Source organism: Camelus ferus, chromosome 6 (genome assembly GCF_009834535.1).
Source record: "Camelus ferus isolate YT-003-E chromosome 6, BCGSAC_Cfer_1.0, whole genome shotgun sequence".
NCBI lineage: Eukaryota > Metazoa > Chordata > Mammalia > Artiodactyla > Camelidae > Camelus > Camelus ferus.
Genome location: NC_045701.1, coordinates 57,693,644 through 57,719,709, shown reverse-complemented (window position 1 = coordinate 57,719,709; position 26,066 = coordinate 57,693,644). Strand labels below are relative to the sequence as shown.

General features: G+C 35.4%; 1 protein-coding gene and 1 long non-coding RNA gene across 5 annotated transcripts in view; one reads left to right on the top strand and one right to left on the bottom strand.

Moving 5' to 3' along the window:
* The window catches only part of ARID4A (AT-rich interaction domain 4A), a 52,724-nt gene extending 28,192 nt beyond the window's left edge, over positions 1 to 24,532 (bottom strand). Inside the window, exons 1-11 of one of the 4 annotated variants that reach the window (XM_032482106.1) lie at positions 24,331 to 24,532; positions 23,182 to 23,238; positions 21,249 to 21,359; positions 19,396 to 19,461; positions 18,331 to 18,421; positions 12,115 to 12,194; positions 11,930 to 12,024; positions 10,512 to 10,644; positions 7,287 to 7,366; positions 6,201 to 6,277; positions 5,644 to 5,810 (exon numbers count right to left, since the gene is read on the bottom strand). In XM_032482106.1, coding sequence (XP_032337997.1) covers positions 5,644 to 5,810; positions 6,201 to 6,277; positions 7,287 to 7,366; positions 10,512 to 10,644; positions 11,930 to 12,024; positions 12,115 to 12,194; positions 18,331 to 18,421; positions 19,396 to 19,461; positions 21,249 to 21,359; positions 23,182 to 23,187 — 906 coding nt within the window. In that variant the 5' untranslated portion in view covers positions 23,188 to 23,238; positions 24,331 to 24,532. Of the gene's footprint in view, positions 1 to 5,643; positions 5,811 to 6,200; positions 6,278 to 7,286; positions 7,367 to 10,511; positions 10,645 to 11,929; positions 12,025 to 12,114; positions 12,195 to 18,330; positions 18,422 to 19,395; positions 19,462 to 21,248; positions 21,360 to 23,181; positions 23,239 to 23,340; positions 23,673 to 24,330 lie in introns of those variants that run through there. The other 3 variants (XM_032482105.1, XM_014560144.2, XM_032482107.1) reach the window with 3 other exon arrangements.
* LOC116664288 lies at positions 9,513 to 22,363 on the top strand. Its single transcript, XR_004320725.1, has 3 exons — positions 9,513 to 9,595; positions 16,148 to 16,149; positions 22,353 to 22,363. It is a non-coding gene; the product is annotated as an uncharacterized LOC116664288 (long non-coding RNA).
* Positions 24,533 to 26,066: the final 1,534 nt, after the last annotated feature.

Genomic DNA, 26,066 nt, shown 5'->3' with positions numbered 1-26,066 from the left:
AGTTCCATGAGGTTAGAGATGTGCCTATTTTGGTCATAATTTTATCATCAATGATTGGCATTTAGTTTTACTTTCATTTTGTGCTCTAAAATTAATTTATTCCAAGAGGAATCACATTTTTATATTTCTAGTTTTAAAAATCCTACTTAGCTGCAGAACGGAGAATAGATTGGAGGAGGATAAGCAGTTACGTGGGAAGAGCAGGCTGCTACTGTGCTAGGCTGGCCAGGGAGAGAATAATGGCTTGGTAACCAGGGTGACAGAGAGTAGAAACTGAGGAACTGGGCAAATTTGAGAGCCATAAAGTAGATAGAAGAGACAGGATCTGGTATCTCATTAGACAGCAGGGCACGAGTGGGAGAATTAAGGCGACTTCCATCTATCTGGCTTGAGTAATTGGGAGGATGGGGCATCTATTCAAATGAATTAGGAACAAACAAGGAAAGGATAGGTTTTGGGGGAAGGATGAGTGCAATCTTGCACATATTAAGTTTGAGGACTTACAAAATAAGAAAAAATCATTATTGGAAGTTTAATATAAATGTCTGGAGTTAAGAAGAGACCTAAGAGACATCTTTGATGCACATATAGATTTGGAGTCATTACATCATTTAGTTAGGAAGTAAACCAGAAAAAAAAGAGTAATGTCACAGATGTCAGGTGATTTAAGAAGGTAAGCATGTCAAAGATGCTGAGTACTACTAAGGAGTCAAATGAGATCATAACAAAAATTTGTTGGATTTACCACAAAAATTTGTTGGAGTTAGCACAAAAATTTGTTGGATGTCACTAGTGATCTTAGTAAAGTTGCTTGCACTGTAGTGGGAGTACAGGACACACGACAGTGAATTAGGGGTGAATGGGAGGTCAGGAAATAGAACAGTGTATATAACTCTGAGCAATCTGGCTATAAGGGGAGGAGTTGGTGGAAGGAATCTGGACAGACTGCTGGAAGGCTGGAGAGAGACAAGTATTTTTTTAAAAGCTGTTAAGAAGGATACAACAGAAAAGAATAGGTGAAAGATGCTGGAAAGAAAAGAGACAGTTCAGAGTCTAAAACATGAAATAAGGGAATGAGGTCCGGAGCATAAAAGAAGGGACTCATCTTATAGAAGACAGCATATCATCAATTGTACATTAAGGGAAGGAGAACCGGCAGGTGGGGTTTAGAGCATGCTCCCAATCTGAAGCTCATAGTTTTTTTCTGAAGTTGGAACTGGAGCTGGGGTAGGGCTGCTGGTTTAATGGAGATAATGATTAGATTATAGAAACCCAAGAATTGACCAGCAGTGTTGAAGGCCCAATGAAATTTGTTAATTATAAAATTTAGAGTGGTACCATTCTTTTCTTTTGTGTACAATTAAAACAGAAAATTTCAGAAATCACATAAGATGCCATGAATGACACAGTCATCATGTGGTAAGACAATTTCAGAAATTTCACGAAAAAACTTAACAACATGCCTAAAACAAGTAAGTAATTTTCCCCCTATTTGAAAAGGCACACGCACCCCATTTTTAATCAAGCTGTGGTTCAGATGCTATCAAATCTAAGGCTTTAAAATCAGTCATCCTACCACAACTATAAAATACTTTGATATGAGAAGTGTATTCCTATAAACCATAAAAATGTGGCTGTATTTGTGTGTACAAATGTGCAATCCTCATTAATCTGATTAGATGATCCTAATTTGGATAGAGCCTTATGCTACCACTTTGAAGAAAGGTTTTGCTAAAACACATTAGGACTTTTGTTTGCTTATTTAACAGGCTACACTTTAAGATTTTAGCAAGTAAGTTATTATATTTGAATTGCAAGCTAGTCTCAATTATTCATTAAAGGTTGGCTTTATAGGGCCTACTTAGAAACACTTGATTGGCAGCTGAAGTTACTAGATACACCTAAAATACTAACATAACCTTTAAATTTTCCTGTAAATTTTATTGACTTAACATAATTTCCAGAGTTATCAAACATTTACTATAGGTTTATACCCACACTGATCTGGAATGATCACTAACAAATGCCTTTATGGTTCATCTACAAAAAGGCATAGATATGCACAAATAACACTTGATTTAAGCATTTTTTAAATTTTGCATTTCCATGAATTAAAAAGTTCAAGCACTTATTATTTTTATAATAGTGGAATATAATCCTAGGAATTGCATGTAACAGTGATCCCTAGAACTTCAATGATTGGAGAAATGGGTGTCAATACTTCTAAACAAAAAATAGTATTTCTTATAAAAATTCACTAAGTTCTAATTTTCATAGCAAAATATGAAATTAGAGATTTTTGAAAGGGCCCAATATATAAGCCTACCTATAGTAAATCAAAAGGATAAAAGAGCTAAGACTAGTCAAATTCCTACCTGATATTCAGTCTTCTAACAATCCCGTATTTATTTTATCCTTAGACAAAACTCCTACATTCATCCTAATTAAATATAAGTCAGGAGTAAATGAATAATTCACATTACTATTTATGTTTACATGGACTTCTCAATTTCAAAGCTCAAAGGGAAATTAACATATCTTTTCTAACATAAAAATGTCTTAACAAAAGACATTTAAGTAATACCCACAAAAATATTCTCCAGGATCTTTTTCAATATAATTGTCAATGAGTTAAAATTTAAAGCCACCAAAATAGATAGGACCTACTTCACGGCAGACTCTCAAGGCTTTTCCAACCCAGTAATAGTATAAAATATATTTCTGGTACTCAAATCCTAAACTCCAATGCTTAGAAATTAAAAACAATATGAAATAAAAAGGATGGTAAAGCTCCTCCATGGTAAAGCCATGGAATCTCAAATCTCTTAAGGCTATGTTAGGGTACTCAAAGCATCAAATACAAAAACAATGTTCACTGCCCATTAACACTGCAGAAGTATCTAACACTTGTACGATTCTACTGCATAAAATTTACAAACACCAAATGACAGGCTAAAGTACTGGGTATAGTGGTTTACAGAATGTTATAAAAGCTCTTTTTGATCATTGTCAAGCAACATTAAATCTTTATGAAAAGCATAACATCATTACATTTTGTTAAGAATATGATCTATAATGTAATACAACAGCTTAGCCTCACTGATGTAGTAAAGGCCTATAATGACTAAGCCAGGTAGGCCCTGGCTTGTCAGATTTTAATTCATTTTATACTATAATCATTTTTTTCTTTGCTATATATAGATTAAATTGTTTTTCAGCTTTACAATATATTAAATTTTTTAAAATTACTATTCAAGGCAGGTTAGAATGATTCAGCATCTAAATCTTAAATCCAAGAGCAAGAAATGCAGCTGATTTTTTTTTTTCTAAAGCAACCAAAATCTCACCCAAGGGAATCTACTGTATGGCCAGAGAAAAAGAGGAATTGGTTTCTATCAAGTTATTCAACAAAGTATATGCTATGAAAATGAGTATCTGAAAAATAATCTCAAATCATCATAATATAAACGAATACCTACATTTTGTGATTTTGCTTTTATTTTTCGGTAGATGAAAAGCATCTTGGTTCACCTAATTTTAACAGGTTCATAAATTAAGTAATACATTTTAAGAAGACACTATCCTTACAATGGTCCTTACCTTTTTAATTCCTTTAGTTATTACCTTCAAACAATAGGTAACAGAGCTTCCCTCTGCTCTTATTTTTTTACCAACGTTTACTCACAGCTTGAATAAAACACTGTGATTTTTATGAAATTAATACCCATAATAAGAGCACTATTTACTACTTACTATTTTATAGCCATCCTCTCTAACCTACTCCAAAGCTTTTTTTACCCTCTTTGTTTAAAATTTCAGGTTTCTGGGGGGGTTGGGGAGTAGGGAAAATGCAGTCTGAAAGGGATACCAATTAAAAGTATAAGCAAAAATGAAGAGACTAATCTTTTTCAATATTTGGCAATGTAAGATCCCAACTTTAATGTTAATTAAAAAAAAAAAAAGCAAAACCAGATTGCAACAGTTCACACCCTGAAAATGTGGCCTATTTACCTTGAAAACATGTCTATAAATAAATACAAATAAAATACAAAAATCACATTTAATATTTAGGCTTTAAATCCTGAATGTTGCCAAACTGTCATTATCATTTTCATTTCAAAATCTATCTTCTATTTCAGAAAAATAGCCTTTATCCTCTGATATTCTAAAAATAGACTCCTACTGTCTCTTTCACAAGAAACAATTACGCTTGGTTCCGAGTCCTACCCTATCAGCCACATCATCAACACCTAAAATTCTTATTTAACCTCACTTTTGGCAGTCAAAATGGTAATATGAAAAAAAAATCTTACCTATATGCTGCATTTTCTTTCACATGCAAAATGGTTAGATTTCCCCTTCTACTTAATCAGTACAGTGTCTGAACATTTTTCAGTCTGACTTGCAAATATTTGCTTTCCCTCTTAGGGCATAGCATCCGCAGGGTTATACAGCACTACTTACATTCTCTTCCACATAAAAATCAGACATTACATGAAAGGAAAAGAAAGACAGCCCATTTCAAAGCATCTGGCAAACCTCCATTGGCAACCTGCCAAGCCTCTGCAAAACCTTCCTGTCTTTCCGAGCATGCTCACTTAAAACCAACAGCACGTTACTATGGCAACTCTGTAGGCAGCCTGTAAGTATGAACCGCCATTCTGATTTCAGAGTGCAAAAAACCAAATACCGCAGGGGAAGTAAAAGGAAAGAAATATCATATGCCCTTCATCACATACAAGTATACTCATTTTGTTTCATAAATTTATATTTGTGTGTGTAAAAAAGAAACAAGCATTCCACATTTTCCAAGCAAATATTTTTCATGCTCAAATAGGTCTTCTTTTTCAGTAAACTCATTCTCTTTGTCTGGCCCTAAGCTCCTTTACCACATAACAACCAAAAATATACTCGACAATTTATCCCATTTGACAAAACACTGCTGAATAAATAGACAGCAATATTCATGTAAGCAATTATGTGGTACCTCATGAATGATTTCCTACAATTACATATATATTCTCAATGACACAGTGACATTACAAAGAAAACTATTAGCACTTATAAAATGCAATTTAAATCTTTTATCAAACTGCCAAATGAAATATTCTTTCTGTTTAGATAGGATTTTTTGAATCCCCATTATCCTTGAGATACTGTGAAATGTCTGAAACAAGTCAAATATCTGAAAGGTGAGACTTTGAAGTCAGACCAAACCTGGGTTCAAATCCCAGTTCTCCACATTTGAGCTGTGCCACCTTGGTAAAGTTATTTAACCTTTCTGACCCTGACTTTCCTGTTTAAAGTAGAATAATAAGTTACTCCATCTGGCAATAATTTAAATGAACACATGTAATATACCTAAAAGTTACATTCCCTTCCTACTTAGTTGTTTGGAAAACACATAAAAAGAAAAAAAAAAGTTTGCATTTGTTGCTCATTTAACCTGAGAAGTCCTTAAATTAGTTCTGATTTGCTCACTAAGCTAGAAGCCAAAAAAACACCCCCTTCCCCAATAAAGTTGAGCTAGGAAAGACAGAAACAAATAATATAAAGAATCTTAACACAGGGAAAATATACAAAGGTATTATTTTTAGAGTATTAAAATGTTTTTATATGTTACAAACATGAAATTTCACCTACCATCTCTTCTTCTTCCTTTTTGGCCTCCTTTTCCTTCTCTTCATCATTTTCTTCAGCTGGGCCATCTTCATCATCACTACTGGATGACTCAAGGATTTCACTTATATCCATTTTCCAATTATCAGGAACAACTCTTGTTTTTAAGAAGATGCTTGCTTTCTGCAGCCCTACGGGTAAAAGGTACTTCAGCAGTTATTATGGAATTAGCAGCACAGAATAGGAAGGCATGACATTCAGAGTCAAAAGATCTGGATTCAAATTCAGCTGTCAGTTCTAAGATGATACAGTAAATTTGGACATATTTCATAAGTTATAACATATTAATGTTTATTTTTCTTTAGGGAATACTGTCAGAAATGTTAATGGTAAAACATAGAAAGTTAAAATTATCTAAAAATTACAAATCAAATACTTTATCTAGATATTTTTAAAAGGCATTAAAAACGATTCTAAACAGGTAAAACAGCACCAGAGAATATTCAGTCTTGTCTGAGTCACTAAATTTGACATTAAGAGCCACATCATGAAATAATGGATTGATTCATCCTTATTTTTACCTGGTTTGGCAGAGAGCTCAGATTCAGGTAGACTGAGAATGTCTACTTCCTTGATATCCTTTCTTGCTATAGAATAACTAATTTTAGAGAAGAATAAAGGGGAGGGAAACCATTATTAAATAAAAATGATCACTTAAACAGTCCATGTTAATACACAGAAAATGTAAATCTCAAAAACTCAAAATTATTTTGCCTATAAATTATTTTAAAAAGACCATGTATATCATAATCCTTAATAAATGGCAAGAAGTATTATACACAAAGCTAATAATTATAAAGAGTCACATACTCAAAGTACACTAATATAAGAGCCTCACATTCATAATATTTCAATTTATACAAAGCTCTTTATACACAGTATGGGGTAGTTTGTATCAGCATGATGTTTTCTTTATAGTGTCTATTTTGATCGTTCATATTTCTCAAATTTACTATTCAGTTTAGTAAAAAAAATTAATAGAAATAATATTAAAACATTTTTATCATTGTAAGATATATCCAATTTTTTACAAAGAATTACAACTCAATAAAAATATAATCTTACGTCTTTTTTTTGAAACGAAAGTTAAGGTTAAAGAAGTGTAAAAATCTGACTTTTAATCAGGAAAAAAGTCAAAATAGTTATTTTAGTAATGTAAATTCTATTAAAAGTAAATTTCATGTTTCATTTCATAAAAAATAATACACACGATAAAAATACAGAATTCTTACAATTAAGGAGAAAATCAATACTTTGCTTTATTTAAAAACTTTTTTGGGGAGGGTATAGCTCAGTGGTAGAGTGCACGAGGTCCTGGGTTCAATCCCCAGTACCTCCATTAAATAAACCTAATTACCTTCCCTCTAAACAAAAAATAAGTAAATAAGTAAAATATTATTCTCACATATTGTTCAGTTTTTATATAAAAATTTTCAGTGAAAAACCACCTACAGTTACAGAAACTCAAAACTTATTAGGTAACAACTTCTCAGTTCGTGAAATGATTAAACTTTTAAAAACAAAGTCTTGGAGTGAGGAAGAGTCTATGACTGTGATTCCATTTTTTTTCCTCCCAATTTAACACTATAAAGAGATTCATTACTCACAATTTAGAATCAGTAAATGACCGAACTAAACATTGGTCTTTTTTCACGGTAATATCATCATTACAGCTGGGAGATACTACCTGAAATATAAAATAAGAACAGAGTGATATCTATTTCCTCTGCTCAAAAAAAGAATATATTTTTTTAAAATAACAATTCTGGATTCCTAACTTCTTGAAAGGATTATATTTGACAAGAAATAGGTTCATTGTCAATAGCTTCCATTACTAATGAATTACTTATAAAAGATCACCTTATAATTTTTCTTTAGCATACTGATTTTCTAGATATTTAATTTATCCAGTCATTAGATTATAAAATGAATAATTAATGAAATATAAATTAGAACGTGGCAACTTAAATGTTAGGATTCATACTACAATAAATAATAACTCATTTACTGTACAAAAAATAAAATATATGATATGATGAAAATATGGCATATTATAATTTTTTTAAATATACTTGAAACAGATCTATTCTGAAATCTGTTTGTTTAAAATATGCACCTATAGTTCCCATACTTACCAAGGCATGCAGAATTTTTAGTACTTAAATAAAAATAATCAGAGAAAATCTGAGTAAAGAACTTTTAAATTTCTTAACTTTTAAAGATAAAATATCTTAACATTAGTAACTAACCAATCTCTGTATATTCTTTATAGAACTGAATATATTAAAAAATTAAAGTCTACTAATAAATTGCTGAAATGTACCTGCTAAACATTAGTCCCCCTGCGATAATCTAGCACCATCCACAGAACTTTCTGCAATGATGGAAATGTTCTCTGTCTGCACTGATCAATACAGTAGCAATGAATAACATGGGGCTGATCACCTTGAAATGTGCCCAGTGCAACTGAGAGACTCAATCTTATTTCTATTTAATATTAAATGTGCTAATGGCTAAAGTATTAAACAGCATATGTCCAGACAATTAAAAATTCTTGGCAGCCCTATCAACTGTCTTCACATCAGATGGTCGTAAATGTTTGTTTCTTAGATGCTGGTAATTACTAGGCTAATAATGTAGTTGTGTCTGCCCTCAAGGAGCTAAGACTGTAATGGAGGGGTAAATACAAAAAGATACACAGAAAGAACATAATGGAGGGGAAGTACAGTGATACAACGAGGCGTAAGATAAAATAAAAGCACATACGAGGAAGATTTAACCCAAACTGGGGAAGGATAATGTGTGGCAGTAAAGGATCAAGGTTAAGTCTTATAGGATGAGTAGGCACAACCCAAGACTTAAGTCACCTCACATGCGAACCACTCTTATGCTTATGGCCTCCAAATTGATTCCTGCCACCTCCACTCCTTCCAAAAACAATCCATCCACTGTACCACTGCTCATTAACATTCCTAAACATGCAGCTCAAATAATGTCACTTTTTTGCAAAATACTATGCAGAATCATGTCCAAATCCTTTAGACAGAATTTTAAAGACACTTCTGCCATAGATCCAAATTATCTTCCCAGTCTTATTTCCTATCATGTCCCTACTCACATCTAGTATTTAGCCAAAATGGATTCCCAGAGCACTTAGTTCCATGAACAAACCCTTTGCTTTTTTGCTATTACTTATTTTATTTCCTCTAAGAAGGTCCTCTAGTGAAGCTCTGCTTACTAATTTTAAATCCTTCAAGGCTCAGCTCAAAAGCACTGGCTTCATGAAGGCTTTTTTTCAGGAGGAAAGGTTAAGTCTTTTTTTTTTTGGATTTCCTTCAAATAAATGCCGTGTCTCAGGACAAGAAGTCCTAATATTGAATGTATACTATTTTATATTACAGTTACTTGGGTTATTCTCTGCATTACACTATAAAATCATCAAGTGTAAAACTGATTCTTACTCATCTTTTACTTTCTGTATCACCTGTGAAATGATAAACCTGTTGAATCAATAAAGGGATTTATTATTATTTTTAAATCTCTTGGCAAATTACGACCTGAGTATTCTGAATCTAAACCCATTTATTTGTTTGCCTGTATAGCTGAAAGGTTCAAAGGATTTTCAGACTTCTCCTATGTAAAGTAAGTCTGTTAAGTAGGAATTGAGTAATGTATTTACATGCACATAGAAACCTAAAAAATGGCGTCAGTTCTTTATAGGAGTCTAATCTATTGTGGGACACATTTTGTGCCAAAATTATCATAGGAGATAATAAGTGATATCAAAACTCAGAGAAGAAAGAGCACACGTATGTTAAAGTGGTTAAGGGAGACTCCGCAGAAAAGGTAGGACTTGAGCTGAACCTTAAGAGATGTTTAAAAGGAGAGGCATAGGAAGAGGAGAAAAGGGAGACAGGTTATTACCAAGTACTACTGATTTCTCTCATGAAGTAATTCTCTTGCCCATCCCTTCTCATCACTTCCCCAAGTAAGCAAAGATTAGTTTTCTCTACCAACCTATCCAATATTTGCCATTTCTAAAGCCTAGGTATACCCTTCTTTTCCCTAATACTTGTCCTGCTCCAGTGTCTACACCAAAATTTTTTTAAATTACTATATGGTATTTAATTATGGCATAATCTGTTAGGTATGTATAGTAAACTTCTTGAGGGCAATGTGTTACAAGTCTTATACTTTTCTCTCTTCTAACGGGCTTAGAGAAAAGCTGAACTCACTTCAGATCCTCAGAAAATACGAATTGATTTAAGGTGTAAAAGCTTGGAGAAGAGAAGTTTCTTACACAAGGAACAGTTAAGAAAGAGCCTAAGTAGAGAGCTAGGGATGACCTCAGATATCCATCCAAAGAATGCAGAACTGATCCATTAGGCAGAGTCAATGCAGGTTTTTTTTGAGAATGGGACTATCATGATTAATTCAATGTTTAAAGATTTCTCTATAAAAGTGACTTCTAGAAAATTAGTCTGGATTTAATAAAGAAGGCATTCAGGAATCAAGTTAAGGGAAGCTGGAGGTAGTTCCTGTATATCATATGTAAAATGATAATATAAACAGCATAAAAATATACCACTGGACATGTTTTGAAAGACAAACTGAAAGATCCCAATAAATACTTGGTTACAGAGAATTAAACAAAGGAAATAACAAAAGAAGACAGTGAAGTAGGTGGGGCCTGAGTAGGACTGCTCAGTTTTGCAATAAAGTCCATATTAAATTTGTGTAACACTTTCAAAATATTTTAAATGCTTTTTAAAAATCCCTGCTACACAACTATTTTAAATGGTGAATTAGCTGTGCAAAGAAACCTTACTTACCAAAGCAGGATACCATTCAGTCTTCTCAGATGTAGATACCACACTTACAACTTTTCCTAATAATTCATCATTGAGACGTCTCTTATCTTCATCTTCCTCCTCACTACTTTCTTCTTCTTTTTCATCTTCATTACTAAAAGAATAACTTTATCATGATCTGAACATAAAGCATTTTTTATTTAGTCAGAGTGGTGTGAATTTTAGTGTGTACAATTCAATTTCTAACCTGCATTACCCCAGAGTAGTAGCCTCTTCATCTATACTGGAACTGAAGAAGTGGATACTTCCCTAGCCCCACAGAAGCAGTCCTGAGCTGTCCACGGAACTATGAGTTCACTTCACTACATCACTGAGGATCTGGACTTGGACTCATGCCAACCATCGGCTTGGACAGAAAAGCTGTACCACCATAAAGTACTTACTGTGCCAAATACATTTCAAGAGACTGTCCTTCTACTTTTTATGTATGCCGAATGCCAGATAATATAACTCTAATTTTCTAACAGGTAATGAAAAAGATCTCATAAAACACATCAGAAGGTTTATTTAGATAACCTAGCTGCATAACTGAACAGTCAGACAATCCCACAGTGAGGAAAAGTCTACAAAACAACTGGCCTGTACTCTTCAAAAACGTCAATGCCATGAAGAAGCAAAAAAAAAAAAAGGGGCTGAGGAACTTTTCTAGATTAAAGGAGACTTCTTAAGAATCACATAAACTAAATGCAATGCATGATCTTGGATTGAATCCTGGAATAAGGGGATAGTATAAAGGCTATTATTGGAACAACTGGCAAAATTTGAAATATGAACTATCTATTATTAAATAATAGCATTCTATCAATATTAACTGTTCTAAATTTGATAACCATACTTTGGTTATATACGATGAATGTCCCTGTTCTTAAATAAATTATTTAGGGGTAAAAGGTCATGATGCTTATAATTTCCTCTCAAATGGTTCAGCCAATTAAAATTATTATTATTAAATTAGAAATAATTATATATATTGAGAGGAAATGATAAAGCAAATGTGCCTAAAATTTTAACAATTTGTGAATCTAGATGATGAGTATATGAAATTTACTGTATTATTCTTATAATTTTTAAATTTGAAATGTTTTTGAAATAAAAAGGTTAAAAAACACATACACTCATTTAAAACAGGAAAATCATCATATCAATTAAGGAATTTGGCAAAGTAACTCAAAACAAAAACAGCCTTTTTGAAAAAGGGATTGTGATCATTATTCCTATTACTTTGTCTAAGAATTAAGAACAAGTTCTGCTAAAACACAGTGCCTAAAACACAGATATGAGACTATGGAAAGGTTACCCAAACAAGTTTAGCCACCCTAGAAAAACCATTTGTAGAACGTTGTAATAATTGTAATGTCACTGTATATGAAAACACTCACACAGGCAGAGAGGACCTCCTTCCTCTGTTTGTCTTCTTTGCAATTACTGGAGTTCCAAAATGCTCTGGATTTGTTAACGGAAGCTGGTCAAGTGTCTGGATAAGAAACAAACAGATTAAGTCACTTTTCGCCTCTACATCAGTAGCTGCTGTTCAAACTCAGAAAGCCCATCCATGTCACCCTACCTCACTCTCGGCAAAATGTCTCTCTCCTTTCAGGCAAAGTGAGGTGCGTCTCAATGTTCTCTCATCACCATCATCAAATACTGCAATAAGCAAAAGAGATCAGAGAATTTATGCATATTAATAAAATTTAACTGCACATAATGCTATCATTGCTGTTTATCTGGGGCTTAATATTTATAAGATCCACTATTTGTTAGTTATGCCCCCAAACCTTTTAAAATATACACACATTTTTCATTCTGTAGATACCAAACAGGTTAATGGCTGCCCCAACTGTGTAAGTGTCTCTATTCACTTTTTCTGTTTATATCACTACAGAACCACCTTCTTAAACCATCAGCAACTTAGTCAACGCACAGATATTAAATAATCTTTAATCCTAGAAAAATGAACAAAAACCTGGTTTAAAAAAAGACGTATTACAGGTTTCTTCACAACAGTTATCAATGGAGTATCTCTAATGTCCAGAAACTGCTTAATTTCTGGTAACGCTGCTGGTTTACTCTAATGCTTCTACTTATGTGCATGATAACCTGCTGGAACAGAAGTACTGGCAGCCAAATTCTAAAGTCATAAAATTGAACTTGTTTCTTTTTATAGAAGACGGTGCAAGAAGTTTTAAGTACAAAAGGTAAAGAAAGGAAACATCAGAAGGATGATTTTTTTTTAATTCTAAAACATAAGTCATAATTGCACAGAAGCTTTCTCAAGTTTTTACTTGTACATTTCAAAAAAAAATCGTACTACTTGGAAACTATATGTAAATATTTCAAGGAAATGGGGATAAGGAATTTAACAATTTATCACCAGTGCTCTCCATATATCTAGCTATATATATTATTTTGATAACTTTTTTATAGGTTTAATTTTTCAGAAATGTACTCTGGTTTTGATACCTAAGATGTACAAAGATAATGCTCTCAGAAGACACTTGACACCAAGCATTATGAAAAAATAAAAGAAGACAGACGCCTCACCTCAGACACTTAAAATGCATATACACATCAACAAATGTTTGTATAAATCATGGAAAAAACATATACACAGGAATGCATACAAGAAAATGATTATTACTTTAAGATTTAATCCTAATTTTTACAATTACAGACGTTTTCCCATTCTAACAGAATAGGTTAATGTTAAGAATGGAAAATTCTACATTATCTTGATTTAGTATCTTAGAAACTTTACCTTGTCATCTATCTATATAATTAGAATCCTCACTTTTTTTGAAAAAAAGGGTTGTTTCATAAGTAAACACCTTGCCTTCAAATCATAAACTTAATTTTTTTCACGTTAGAAACTTAATTACATAAGAGTGCTCAACTTCTTCAATATTTATCTACCGCAGTCAGTTCTTTCTCTTAGACTAAAGACACCTAGTTTAGATCCTCTTACATGTAGGAAACAGTCCAGAAAAAATTAAAAGCTCTTGAAGCACAAACTTAAAGTCCCATAATGATTCCACAAAAGCAGCTGTGTTACACACTGTCAATGATACAGAAATTAAGGACCACCTGCAGATACAATGACAGGATAAAACACAACATCCTCCAACAGTGACATCACTAATCTACACTGAATTAACAGTACTGTAAACCTCTGTATCAAAATTATGATTCATATAATATTATCATGTCTGTTAAATAAACCACTGTTCTTTTAAAAATTCAAAATCATGAAATTATCATACCATACTTTAAATAATTCTTCATCTTATTATTAATGTCACAAGTATACTAAAGAATAACACCTTAAAAGTTCTAATTTTCCTTAATGCCTACAGTACCAAAGATGGTGACACTGGACACGCACACATACACTCATATACACCACATCATTACGTGATGGAGGTGGGAGGAAGAAAAACGAGAATGTAAGACCAATCACTAATATCAAATTTATGCAACAAAATCTTTTCCACAAACATAGACAAAGCCCAGTAACACAGGGGACCTATTTAATCATGACATCCTTGATTATCAAAATCATGAATGGAATTTGACACATTGTAAAATGATTATAAATCAATAAAAAATTAAAAAAAAAAATCATGAAGAAGTTCCATTTACAAGAAGTTTCCTCTGTAACTTCCATGTTAGAAGTATCATCTAAAAGAACACAAAATTTGTAGGTACTGAAGAGTGATTCTGGCTTTTTGATAAGAGTTAAATATTTACCTGGTGTATATAATAAATGTAGCTTATTTTTGGTTCAAGACATATACTACAGCATGCCAAGAGAAAAAAAGTCAGCCTATACGGATTTAGTAATTATGAGGCATGAAATGTCTTATATTTGCCAAAAATGGCATTTGAATAGATTATTCACTGAGTGCAAAAGAACAGATACTATCTGTTAGTATATTACATATAAATACTAAAACCTAGTTTGAGGAAAATGACAAAGTTAAGACTCTCTCCATAACATTAGTTATACTAGACAAAATAATGCTAATTCAAACAAAGCCTATACAAAGCGTACCCCTAAATTGTTAGAATTCAAAGAAACAAAAGCCACAGGGATCTGTTCTCTAACTACTAAATACAGAAAATCTTCCTGTTATCATGGCCTATTAGATGCTGGAGAACAGTAAGATAATAAAAATAGTACATCAACTTTATCTATCCAAAGACATACTTTAAGTTTCTACCATGTCCCTAATCCTCACAGCAGCCTCTACAAGGTAGGAATCACTATCTTCCTTTTATAGATAAAGAAATTGACAATTAGAAGGTTAATCTGTGAGCTACAATTTAGTAAAGGGGGGAAATCAAAATACATAATAAATAGGTAAGAAGCAGAGGCATAAAATGAACACTGGGGAGGAAGTTAAGAATTCTGACTCTGTAAAAATAAGTCTTACTGTTTTATCTGTTTATAGCATTTATGATTTTTTCCCATAATGGAGTAAAACCTTTAAAATTAAAAATATATGCGTACCCTAGGTAAAACCATTAGTTCTGTTACTCATAAAATCACCTGTGATACCTGTATAAGTCCCTCAGCAGCTAAGATGAAAAACTTGAGGAATCTGTGAACTTAAGAAATTAACATTCAAATGTATAATTATATGTTTAAAATATGGGAATGCTTAGTCTTATGGAAAACCATTTAAACAATGGGTTAGAGTCTATCACAGGACTGAACAGATTTTTTTGTTACTTAGTACTTTTTTCTTAATGAATGATTTTCTAATCAGCAGAATAAACATCTGGTTTTGAAAAGATTTTGTGGTTGATTTTGGTTATAACAACATTTGTCGTAAGAGGTTCTAACCAAATTAAAAAACCTTGGAAGCCTGCAGCACATTCTACAAAAGTCAATCCTTCACCAGTTTAACCCTGCTCTACTCCTTTAACTTCCATGAGAGTTGACATAACTGATGTGCAAAATACTAACTATAAGGCATGAAAAATCCCGAATCTTAAAAAGCATTTGTCGCAAAAATATGATGGAAAAGATTTTATTGTTAAACTTGATATGTGAAGTATGGGTTTATGTACATTTAAATATAAAATTATTTAAATTAATGGCAACTTTTTCCTTTACATTTTCCTTATTTTTCAAATACAATGTGTTATTTTTATATTCCAAAAAAGCAAAAGAAGAACAGTTTCAGAATGTCTTACTGACAGTCATATTTGCCAGGAATTAAAGGCAACATACAAGTGGAGATAGGAATTCTAATCTCAATTTTGATATCTTCTAAATGACTGGACAGATAACAACACACTTCCATACATTACAGATTCCTTATCTTCAATGCAAGGATAAGAACTATCAAATGAATAAACTATGCTGGAGGAACTGTTTTATGATAGGAAGAGGAAATAGTTCCAAGTCTCAAAAAAAAAAAAAAAAAAAAAAAAAAAACCAAGAAATATCCAAGAACTGGTGCTATTTATTGTTCAGCATTACAGGGCAAGGTATTATCAGATTTTTTTAAAATTGAGTTACATTAGATACATAATGTCTTTCAAAGTTGTTTATTGAACTATTATAGGAAAAATACATACATACATTATATGAGGAGTTAATATCACTAACTCCAATAACTTTTAATCAACAATGATCATAACTCATATTTGATCTAAACCAGCAGTGGTATCCCTTTGTGTTTCATTTTTAGTAATCTGACATAATTTCAAGATCCCTTAAAATCAAAAAATGTCGGTGAGACCATTAATAGTACTCGAGATAATTTTCTGATACTACCTACATAACACTTCTCTAAGAAGCAGAAATCAAGAAAAACTCCAGAAAAGAGCGATTAAACCCAGTAGGTAGTAGGTGCTCAATTAAAGAAAAATACAGAAAGTTCATGACCTGTGAGAGATCACACATTTTATTTTGTACCTTTAAAACTGATCATTCTTTATGTGGTCTACATCTTTCAATACTTAAATGTTCTTTACAGCAGAGTGCTGTACTAGTGTAATACTGAATATACTTGAAAGAACAGTGCCTCTTAACATCTTAAAAAATTGTAATCACTCTCTCATTACACAGAAAAAAATCCTAAGTATTTTGAATTTTTCTCCTGTATTAGTCTCTTTCTACAAAGTATGGTCTGTTTTTTCTAAGTGTGTACTACCTGCATTAGATTCACTCAGTGTGCTTATAAAAAGATTCTTGGGTTGCCATTCCACACCTCCTAAATTGGAAAGATTTGGGGTCCTCAAATCCTCATTTTTTTAAACAAGCACCAAGTGATTCTTATGTGAACTAATGCTTAATGTATGAATCATGGGCAATTAAGGTTCTAAGCTCTTTGAGAACAAAAATTGTATTATTATTTCTTCTGTAATTACCTACCACAGAAAATCATCATAGAGAAGGCTCAGTAGCAACTAGCTCTTAGAAATTTTAAAATGTCATTTATGTAAAGGATACAGATTGCTATTTGTAAATCTAAAATGTGAAGACCTGAAAAGTATTGCTTCTGCAGAAGCATAAGCATTGTATCAGTAAAATTTCACAAGTATCATGAATGCAGCCTTGATACTGAGCACCAAATAGCATTAATAGTATTATTTGAACATGCATCATACAACTTCCCATGACTCTGCACACATCCACTCCTGTCATTTTTATCACTGCCTTATTTAATATAGCAAAATTGTATTTACTTAATCTTTAAAAGTTAACATTAGGCTTAGTTTTTAAATCTCTAACAACTGTCAAGAGCGACAACTAAGCCTCCTAAAAATGTATCGTTCAGAATAATAGCACCATTGTGAACCAACATCAACTTCTAGGAGGTCCAAGAAGAATAAAAAAGGTTAGAAAATAGTAGTTACATACAGAAAACTGCTACTATAAATAGAAGGCACAGAGTAAGACACAGGAAGTACAATTTTCAACCAAAGCATGTTCTTCACAGTTTTGAGCATCAACTAGAGATGAATGATTTTTACCCAAAGCAAAAAATCAAGTACACTAAAAATAAATCTAAAGGGTCATTTCTTTTCCTTCTACAAGGAAACCACAACACTATAATTACATCTCTTATACCAAGACATAGATGTAAAAATCAAACAATGCTATAGGTGTTCAGTGTAAAGCAAAGGACTGGATGTTATTCACAGGATTGTGTGGTCTGAAAAGACTGAGGAGATTTGGAAATGTTAATCATTGCTATTCTCATCAACATAATGATAGCAACTATATAGGTACTACATTTAGGTTTCAATCTACATGTATTATGACACTTGTTGCTACTCACCACAGTAAAGTTTTTTAAAGCCAGTGCAATAGGCCTGAATCTATTCTAGTCAGAATTTTTTTACTCTATAAATTTTGTGGTAACATCTACATTACCCATATATAAAATAGGCAGCAATAAAACAAAAGAATGCAACTATGCAATTTTAATTGTAATTACAGGAAAAGTTTAAAAGTCTGATTATTTAAAATACTAAGTTATATTGCATTTTCTAATGGAAGAAAACCATATAATTTACTTTCTTTAAGAGAACTATCATGATAACCTAAAAAAGAAGTATATTCTTGGATGAAACAGCCATAAGTGGCTATGGCAATCATTAAAAGGTAAGTATGTTTTTATCACCAGGGTGTCATTAAAATTTTAGCCATTTACGTCAAGTAAAATGACAGGAAAAAAATACATATTTCTCTGCTAACATAACAATTCAATGTATTTACAAAAAAGAGGGCTATGAAACACCCAAATTAAATTTCTTAACTACTTACCCACAGTATACCAACTAGCATCTGTCAACTTGCTGATAACAGCTTCCTGAAAGGATCCATCAGATGTCCTTGTTTCAACAATAGCTCCAACCTAAAACACAAAATCGAAATTTCATCACCAATAAACAAACCAAATCACTCCTACCAACTATATGACCTGAGTACAAAAAAATCTATTTATGATAATTCTACCTTTTAATGGCTTAAATCTCTATCTTTTATAGTGTTTATACATTTATCATGCAATCCAAGCCCCACACACTTAGGCATCGATAAAATAGTTACTATTACCCCCATTTTACACATTGAAAATTGTGGCCCAGTAAGAGAAAATAATTTGCAAAAAAGTCCAGGATGAGAACCCAGTCTTTTAAGTCTTATTTAATAATTTTTTTTATTACATTATATTGACTTCAAGAAAACTGTAGAACGTAAGAACCGAAAAACCACAAGATAGAAAAAATAGCTTCAATTTTCTTTCACAGAAATACTGAATACTGGATTCAGCATTTGTATTTAAGGGACCTTTTAGATAAAGGTTCACCTGGAAACAGAGGGATGGACCAGTTGACCTTCTTTCAGCTTCCAGACCTTTGTATATCAGATATTAACTGAAGTGGTACTCTGACATAACAAAGATTTATTACATAAACAAATGGCCAGAAATGGATGGAAAACATAATATAGGTATTCATTAAATTGAATTATTAAGTCAACATAGTTTACTTGGTAAGTTAGAACAACAGAAGATTCAGATTTATGAAACTCATATATTACTTAGTAAGCTAAACATCTGTGGCAACAGTATGAAAAACAAAATGAAGTATTCCAATCCAAGAATTCCAAAAAAGGTAGCTGAAACTCATTTAACATTCTTACACTAAGGATACAGCCATTGCAATATCATAACTTATAGTAACTGTTCAAAACCTCACTTATATTTTTGTTTTCTGATTAACATTCTTACAACATTTTTAAAGTGTGTCTACAAATGTAAAATTCAATAAATCACTGTATGAATTTATGATTCATCATTTCAGATTTTGAACTGTACAACATACGTACTCTTAAAGGACCCTTTACTTGGTCATCTTGCACCAATTGTGTAGTATTATCCTGTTTCAGGAGTACCTAAAAAACATTTTTGCACAATAGTTCGCATGTTACTTTTAAAAGAATACATTTATGGTAACACTGTAACAAAAATGTCTGTTTTCTTAGCATTCTATGGTTACCTTTGGTATTATACTTTTTACATTGTCTTGTATTTATGTTTACTGTCTCATTAACTGTGAGCCCCTTGAGGGCTAGAGTCCTCCTTCATCACTATATCCCCAGCAGTTAGCAAGTGTCTATGCGTATTAAGGGCACTTAATAAATGTTTGCTGAATTAACTACAGAAGATTTATAATCTGTAGTGTTTATTGTAACACCTTAAAACTGCCTTCACTGCTTTTTATTAACAACCTATAAAAAGTTGTCACCAAGTATATATAAAACAAACCAAAAAGTATCAAACTTTATTGTCTACATGCAAGGTAAATAAATTAAAACTAGCGCTCTTCTGGTCCTTTATTAAATATACCTGAATAATAATCTGATATGCAATTCAATCACATGTAGGTGCTCCTTTCTACTACAGATTCCCCCACATACGGTGGAGGAGCAAATACCCAAATAAGGAGAAACATCAAATTCTAGGTAATTTATGTATGATAAGACCTCCCCAATCACTGTATTGGCTTTAAATTAAATGAGTAAATCTATAAAGAGCCACAATACTAACAAAAAGTTAATTCCACATAAGTATGTAGTAATCAAATCCTGGATGGCTGACATAGTAAAAGGGCTACATAAAACAAGAAATGAATGTCAAATGATGTCTTAGTAATACTTGAAAAGTTTCACCAGTAGATGAAAATTTAAACAGAAAGTTTAAAGTAGTCATAGATTTTGTCTACTTGTCTACAACACAAATCACACTCCTCTGGTTCAGTGGTTCTCCAACTTCAACATGCATCAGAAACACTTGGGTGGCTTGTTAGAACACAATCATTGGGCCCTATCAGAATTTGCTTAATTTTAAACACGTTCTCAGGTTGAGGCTGATGCTGCTGGTCCTGGGCCACGCTTTGACAATCACTGTTCATTCATTCATTCAACATATTCTGAATGCCAAGTGTGTATCAGGCACTACTCCAGGTATTGGGGATGGAACAAGGCAAACACTTCCTCCTTTCATATGTAAGTGAAAAGCAAACTGAAAGTACAGCATGATCCAAAAACAATAACAACAACAACACTGTTACAGAAAGCACCACACAAAATCTGGTAGAACGTTATCAAATCTCTATGGAGTAGTATCAAAGAGGACATGCATGAACTTTATTCTACAGCTCTCTAACGTTGTAAACAAGGGCTTTTAACCCCTCAGTACTTTCCTCAGTTTCCAAACAGTGTACAGGAATAATGCATTAACTTTTTTCTAGCCATAAAATCATCTTAAAAATAAAATTCTTAAATCATTTTTAATGCCATTTTGAAATTATCATTCACACTGTATTGTTTTTCCTAATCACTTGAAATCGTCTCTACCTGCATAATGTGAAAGGTGAGAAGATAAATTATAGCCTAAGTAAGCATGCTACCACAAACAGGAAAGATCCAAATGATGGGAAGTATCATGAGTACAATATTTTCATAGAAGCACTTTGGAATATTCTCTCATTTTGAGTTATTTCTCAATTCTTAATGTGCTATTCCTATAGTTTTATATATAACAGTGCTTTCATACAGTAATGATTTAGTAAGTGAAGTAATTAATGATTCAATAAATAAAATGTTGATTTGCAGTCTCCCCACCCCCAACTCTCTTCAATCGAGTTAATAAAGCTGTTGCATTAAAAAAGAAAAATTACCTTAACTTTTACCAGCCTTTTCACAGTCTTAATTTTTGCCTCACAGAAGGCACCTCGGTACTTGGCACTGACATCAGTTCCCACTGTCAGGTAGGCAGGCTCATCCGCCGCCTGATGAAAGGAACACAAAACGTCAATGTCACTACTATTTCCCCTGCTCCAACCCCAAGTCTCATCAAAAGGTTCTGTATTTAAAGTAATAGGAAAATTAATAGTATTTGCTTATTAATATCATTACATAATTTGAAAAATACCCCTAAAGCAAACACTTTATTAACAATTCTTTATTTTATAAACTGTATCTTGCTAAAATAAAACATTTTAAATTGTAACTTGAAAGTATCAGTAGGGAAACATAATGTTTTTCTTCCAGCTACAAAATAATTCAACAATTTTACAATTTATTTATGAAATGAAAAAATAAGAAAAATCAGAAAAGGTACGTTCATACTAAGTGTCTCATAAAGCTAAATTATTTAATGATGGCCTCCTGAAATTTTTGTTTTCAAACTAAAAGAAATATTGCTATTAAAATTAACAGTAATATTACATAAGTAAATGTTTATTAATACAGCTACATAAAGACATCTTTTTAGATACACTAACTGTACAGAAAGGAAATGAAGCCGATCCTTTGATAAAGAAGCATTATTGAGAAAAATCGTTGGCCAAAAGCTGCATTTTAAAGGTTTTTGTCTAAATTAGCTGATGATCACAGAGATATGACCCGATGGCTCAGAAATTGCATCCATACCTCATTTACCACACTAATCTCAGTATACAAAAAAAAAAAAAAAAAGCTTCACAAAGAAACATCTACTTTTAACAAATGGCCACGATCAAGAAGGATACATTGAAAGATGTGAGACATTTCACTCCACCATTCATTTTAATCTTGACAGTAACAGAACGATTGCCATCCATCATTTTACCAACGTTTTTTAAATTTAAGTGTATTCATAGAAGCTCAAATCAACATCGCTAAGTGCAAAGGTGACAGTGTACACTTCAGAGAAATACTTTCAAGTAGAAAATTATTTCTCAGTTTCTAAGTTTTCCCAACTAACGTTAAAGAAGGTTACATGTGTCACTCCAAAGAAACAGGAACGGAAGAGAAAATTTGAAAAATACTGCATTTCAGAGCTTAATACATTGAAACAGTAAGGAATCAAGCATCTTTTAAAGTTGATGCATTTACAAATAATGCAAATAGAAGAGAAATACTTTTGGCAAATAAATATCTGACCTGAAACATTCAATGCCAGAGAAATGTAGGATGCTATACCTTCCTTTCCCTTTAAACATCACATACGATATGTTTGCAGTATTAGTTGTCTTCTGAAGAGTATTTTCAGATCGGATATATGTTTAAAATATTTACTATAACGACTGAACTAAAGTTAAGCATTACTAATTATAGTTATAATATATAAAAACTTAATTTTAGTTCACCTTTAAATATTTTAGCCACAGAATTTCACTTTATCCCCAGAAGAAATGGTATCTCCCTTATACAATCCACACATTCCTTCCTTAGAAAATCGCACTGGCACTGGGGACAAAAAAAATTTTCAAAAAATCCCCCAAAGAACCAAAGCAGGACAAAAGATTTACTTCTGCAAAGGTTGCTGCCAACACAGGAAGTGTTTAAAAATACTAGCCCAATGGACAACAATGGAAAGCCTGCACCAGCCCTTCCAAAGTGCTAACTGCTTCGAAGAGGGGCTGAACTGACCGCATTTAGACACAATGATCATTTCTCACCCATTCAACACGTCCTCATTTTCAGAAAGCGCTGCTTAGGAGAGAGATCATTTCTGAGTAGCAAAAAAAAAAAGAAAGAAAGAAAAAAGGAAATGACATTCCACAGCACCAGCCTCACGCCAGGCAGTGTCCAGGGCGCGAGCTTCAGAGCAGCGTTGACTCCACTTACCTTCATTTTTATTGGTGATCTGTGGGGTTCCAGCTCAACGAGCTATCTTCTCCGTCGCTAGAAACACGGGGAAAGACAGGCACAGAATCAATCAACAGAGGGGAGCGACCCGGAGAAAGAAAGTAAACAAACGCCAGCGGGGAGGGGCAGAACCCTCACCAGTGAAGGGCTAAGATCCCCCGGAGGGCAGCCAGGACGCAGGAGCGGAGGGGGCGGCGAGAACCCCACGGGCGCCAAAGGGCAGCGGGTTCCGCCGCGGAGTTCTCCAGCGGCCCACCGCGCCCCTGCCTCGCTCGCCACTTTGACCCGGAATGCTCAACTCAGAGCCCCAGGACGGTTCGCCCTGGAGAAGGGCAGGGCACCTTTTGGGCTTCCCCGGGCCCCCCGCAGGCGCGGCCTCCGGGCTTCAGGTTCGCCGCCCCCCGGATACCCCGACTTCGGCCCGCGCCCCGCCTCCACTGCTCGGCCCCCTCGGCCCGCCCCGGGCCCGCGGTGGCGGCAGCGGAGTGTCACGGCGCCATTGCTCTCCTTCCTCGGCTCTGCACCATGTCAGGAAGGAGAAGCGCTTCTTCACCCGAAGGGGCAGGGGCCGCGGCCTTCAGCCCGGAGGCGCGCAAGGGAGGAAAGACCCGCAAGGGGGAGCAGGCGGGGGGGGGGGGGGCGGGCGGAGAGGAGGAGGGGAGGTGGCCCGGACAGGGTGTGGGAGGGGAGGGGAGCCGCACAGCGGCAGCCACCGCCTCCTCCCCGCGCCCGCCTCAACTTTTTGTACAGCCCCGAGCGATACCAGCCCCCAGTCTCCCGGGTCCTGCCACGGACTCCACAGGGGAGGACGCGCCGCCGAGTTGGGGACCGGCTTCCCCAAGTAGCCCGCTCCTCGCCGCGCGAAAGCAAACTTAGCGGCGCGGCCAGCCCCACAGCCATTTTCCCGGGGAACCCGGGGCAGCGGCCAAGGAGGCAGCTGCGGCGGCGGTTCCTGCAGTTGCTGCCGCTGCCCCACGACCTGCCGCTTCCCCTGCGCTCGCCGCCCCGCTTGCCTAGCATCCCACTCCCCACCTCCAAAGCTTCCAACTGCACCGGGACCCCGGGCAGTAGCACCAGATGCTAGTGCAGCTTCGTCCATTCAGTATCCCCCGCTTCCCTTCTTCCTACCTATTACCTGCGGGTGAAGTGCGCGCTGTCAGCTCCCGTGTCCTCCGCCCCACTGACCCCCGTGAGCCCCCGTCCGGGCAGTACCACTCCCGGCCGCGGCGGCAGTTCCTGCGCCCGGTTCCCCACTCGCCCGATTTACTGCCACAATCCACCAAATAACAAGCTGTTGAGCAGACTCGCTTCTACACGAACTCCTATTGGCTGCTCATGACGCCGAAGAGTTTCGGATTGGAGCTCGCTACCTGCCGTCCTCATTGGATGTAGCTCTGAAACTTCATGGATTGGTGCGAAAAACAGCAGGTAGGACATCTTCCACTTGTGATTGGCTGTCTCCGAAGACTAACGTTACTGGAGAATCAGGTATTGAGTAAGCAATTCCTGAGAAATGATTGGTAAAGACGACTCCGGATGTGCTTGACTGAGCACTGATTGGTCAATTGAGGGGTCAGGAAGAGCAGTTCCGCACTAGGATTGGAGATGGAATGTCCCATGGAAACCGAACCCGGAGCTGCGGCCAGGACTTGCACGGGGGCGGGGCAGGGTCTTTCCAAGGCGCCTGCGCCGAACCAGCTTCTCGGCGCCATTTTGTCTGGGCAGCGGTGGCCGCAGCACTATCGCATTTTATGTTTCTGGCTAGGCGAGAGCGGAGTCTTCATCCTGTAGATTCATTTTACTGCAGCACCCATCCACCGTTCCTGCCAGGACAGCACCTAGTGAAGGTTGGAAGAGTCGTGGGTCTGTCAAAAAGGTCAGTTGGAAGCTATGATTGTCCGGTGGACTGGGGGATGGCGCAGCTCTAGCGGCACCGGCACCGGAAGTGAGGGGGCCCCGCGGCAGCCATGGCGGAGGGAGTTCTGTCTGCGGCTGGGTGGGGAGCAGGGGGCGGGCTGAAAGGGGGCGAGGCTTCCTCTCCCGCTGCCCCAGAGAAAGGGGCGGAGGGGACGAGCGCGTCTTTTTCCCAGGGCTGATCCTTTTGGCTCCTCTCGGGACTGTGAGAGATTTTTCTGGATTCTGCCCATCTCAGAGCAGTGCTTTCTCCCTTTGGAAGTGGGTTTCGGGAGCTTGCCATATTCTGCAACCAAGTGCCACCGGCTGTGGGCGCGTCCTTGATTAAGAAGAGGAAGGCGAGGTTCTTAGACCCATCGTGCATGGGGAGAGGTATTTCCGCGTGCTCCTCACGCGGTTAAGCGATGAGGAAACGAAAGAAAACGCTGGGTTTTGGGGTGCTGAGGAATTCGCTTGCTCGCACAGATGCCGCTCCTCTGACCTTAGGAGACTGCCACACTGCATGAGGCTTATGCTGCTATTTGAAAGGAAATGGCAGTGGTTTTGCGAGGACTGAAAACACCTTAGATAAAAGGACCTCCCCCATAGGACTTTGTTCAGGGCAGCCATTAATCTTGTTCTACTAGCAGAGTCTTGTCCTCTGTTAAATAAAGCAAAAATGCATTTGAAATGGCGAAAATAGAGTAATAGTTGACAAGTTGTTTTAAAGAGTGAAATAAATCCATGGACCATTATCCACGTTGACCAAATTTACTCGTTAAGAAAACCTCTTAACTAATTGAGTCAATTTTTCATTTCAGCGATGAATTTTCTTAGTTACTAACTAAGAAAATGGAATGCATGTTGGTATTTCTGTTAAATGACCTAGTCATACGGATCTGAATGGCTGCTTAAAATTATCCTCATATTTCTGTTTTGAACCTATTGCTGTATTGGTGGGGCTCCACACT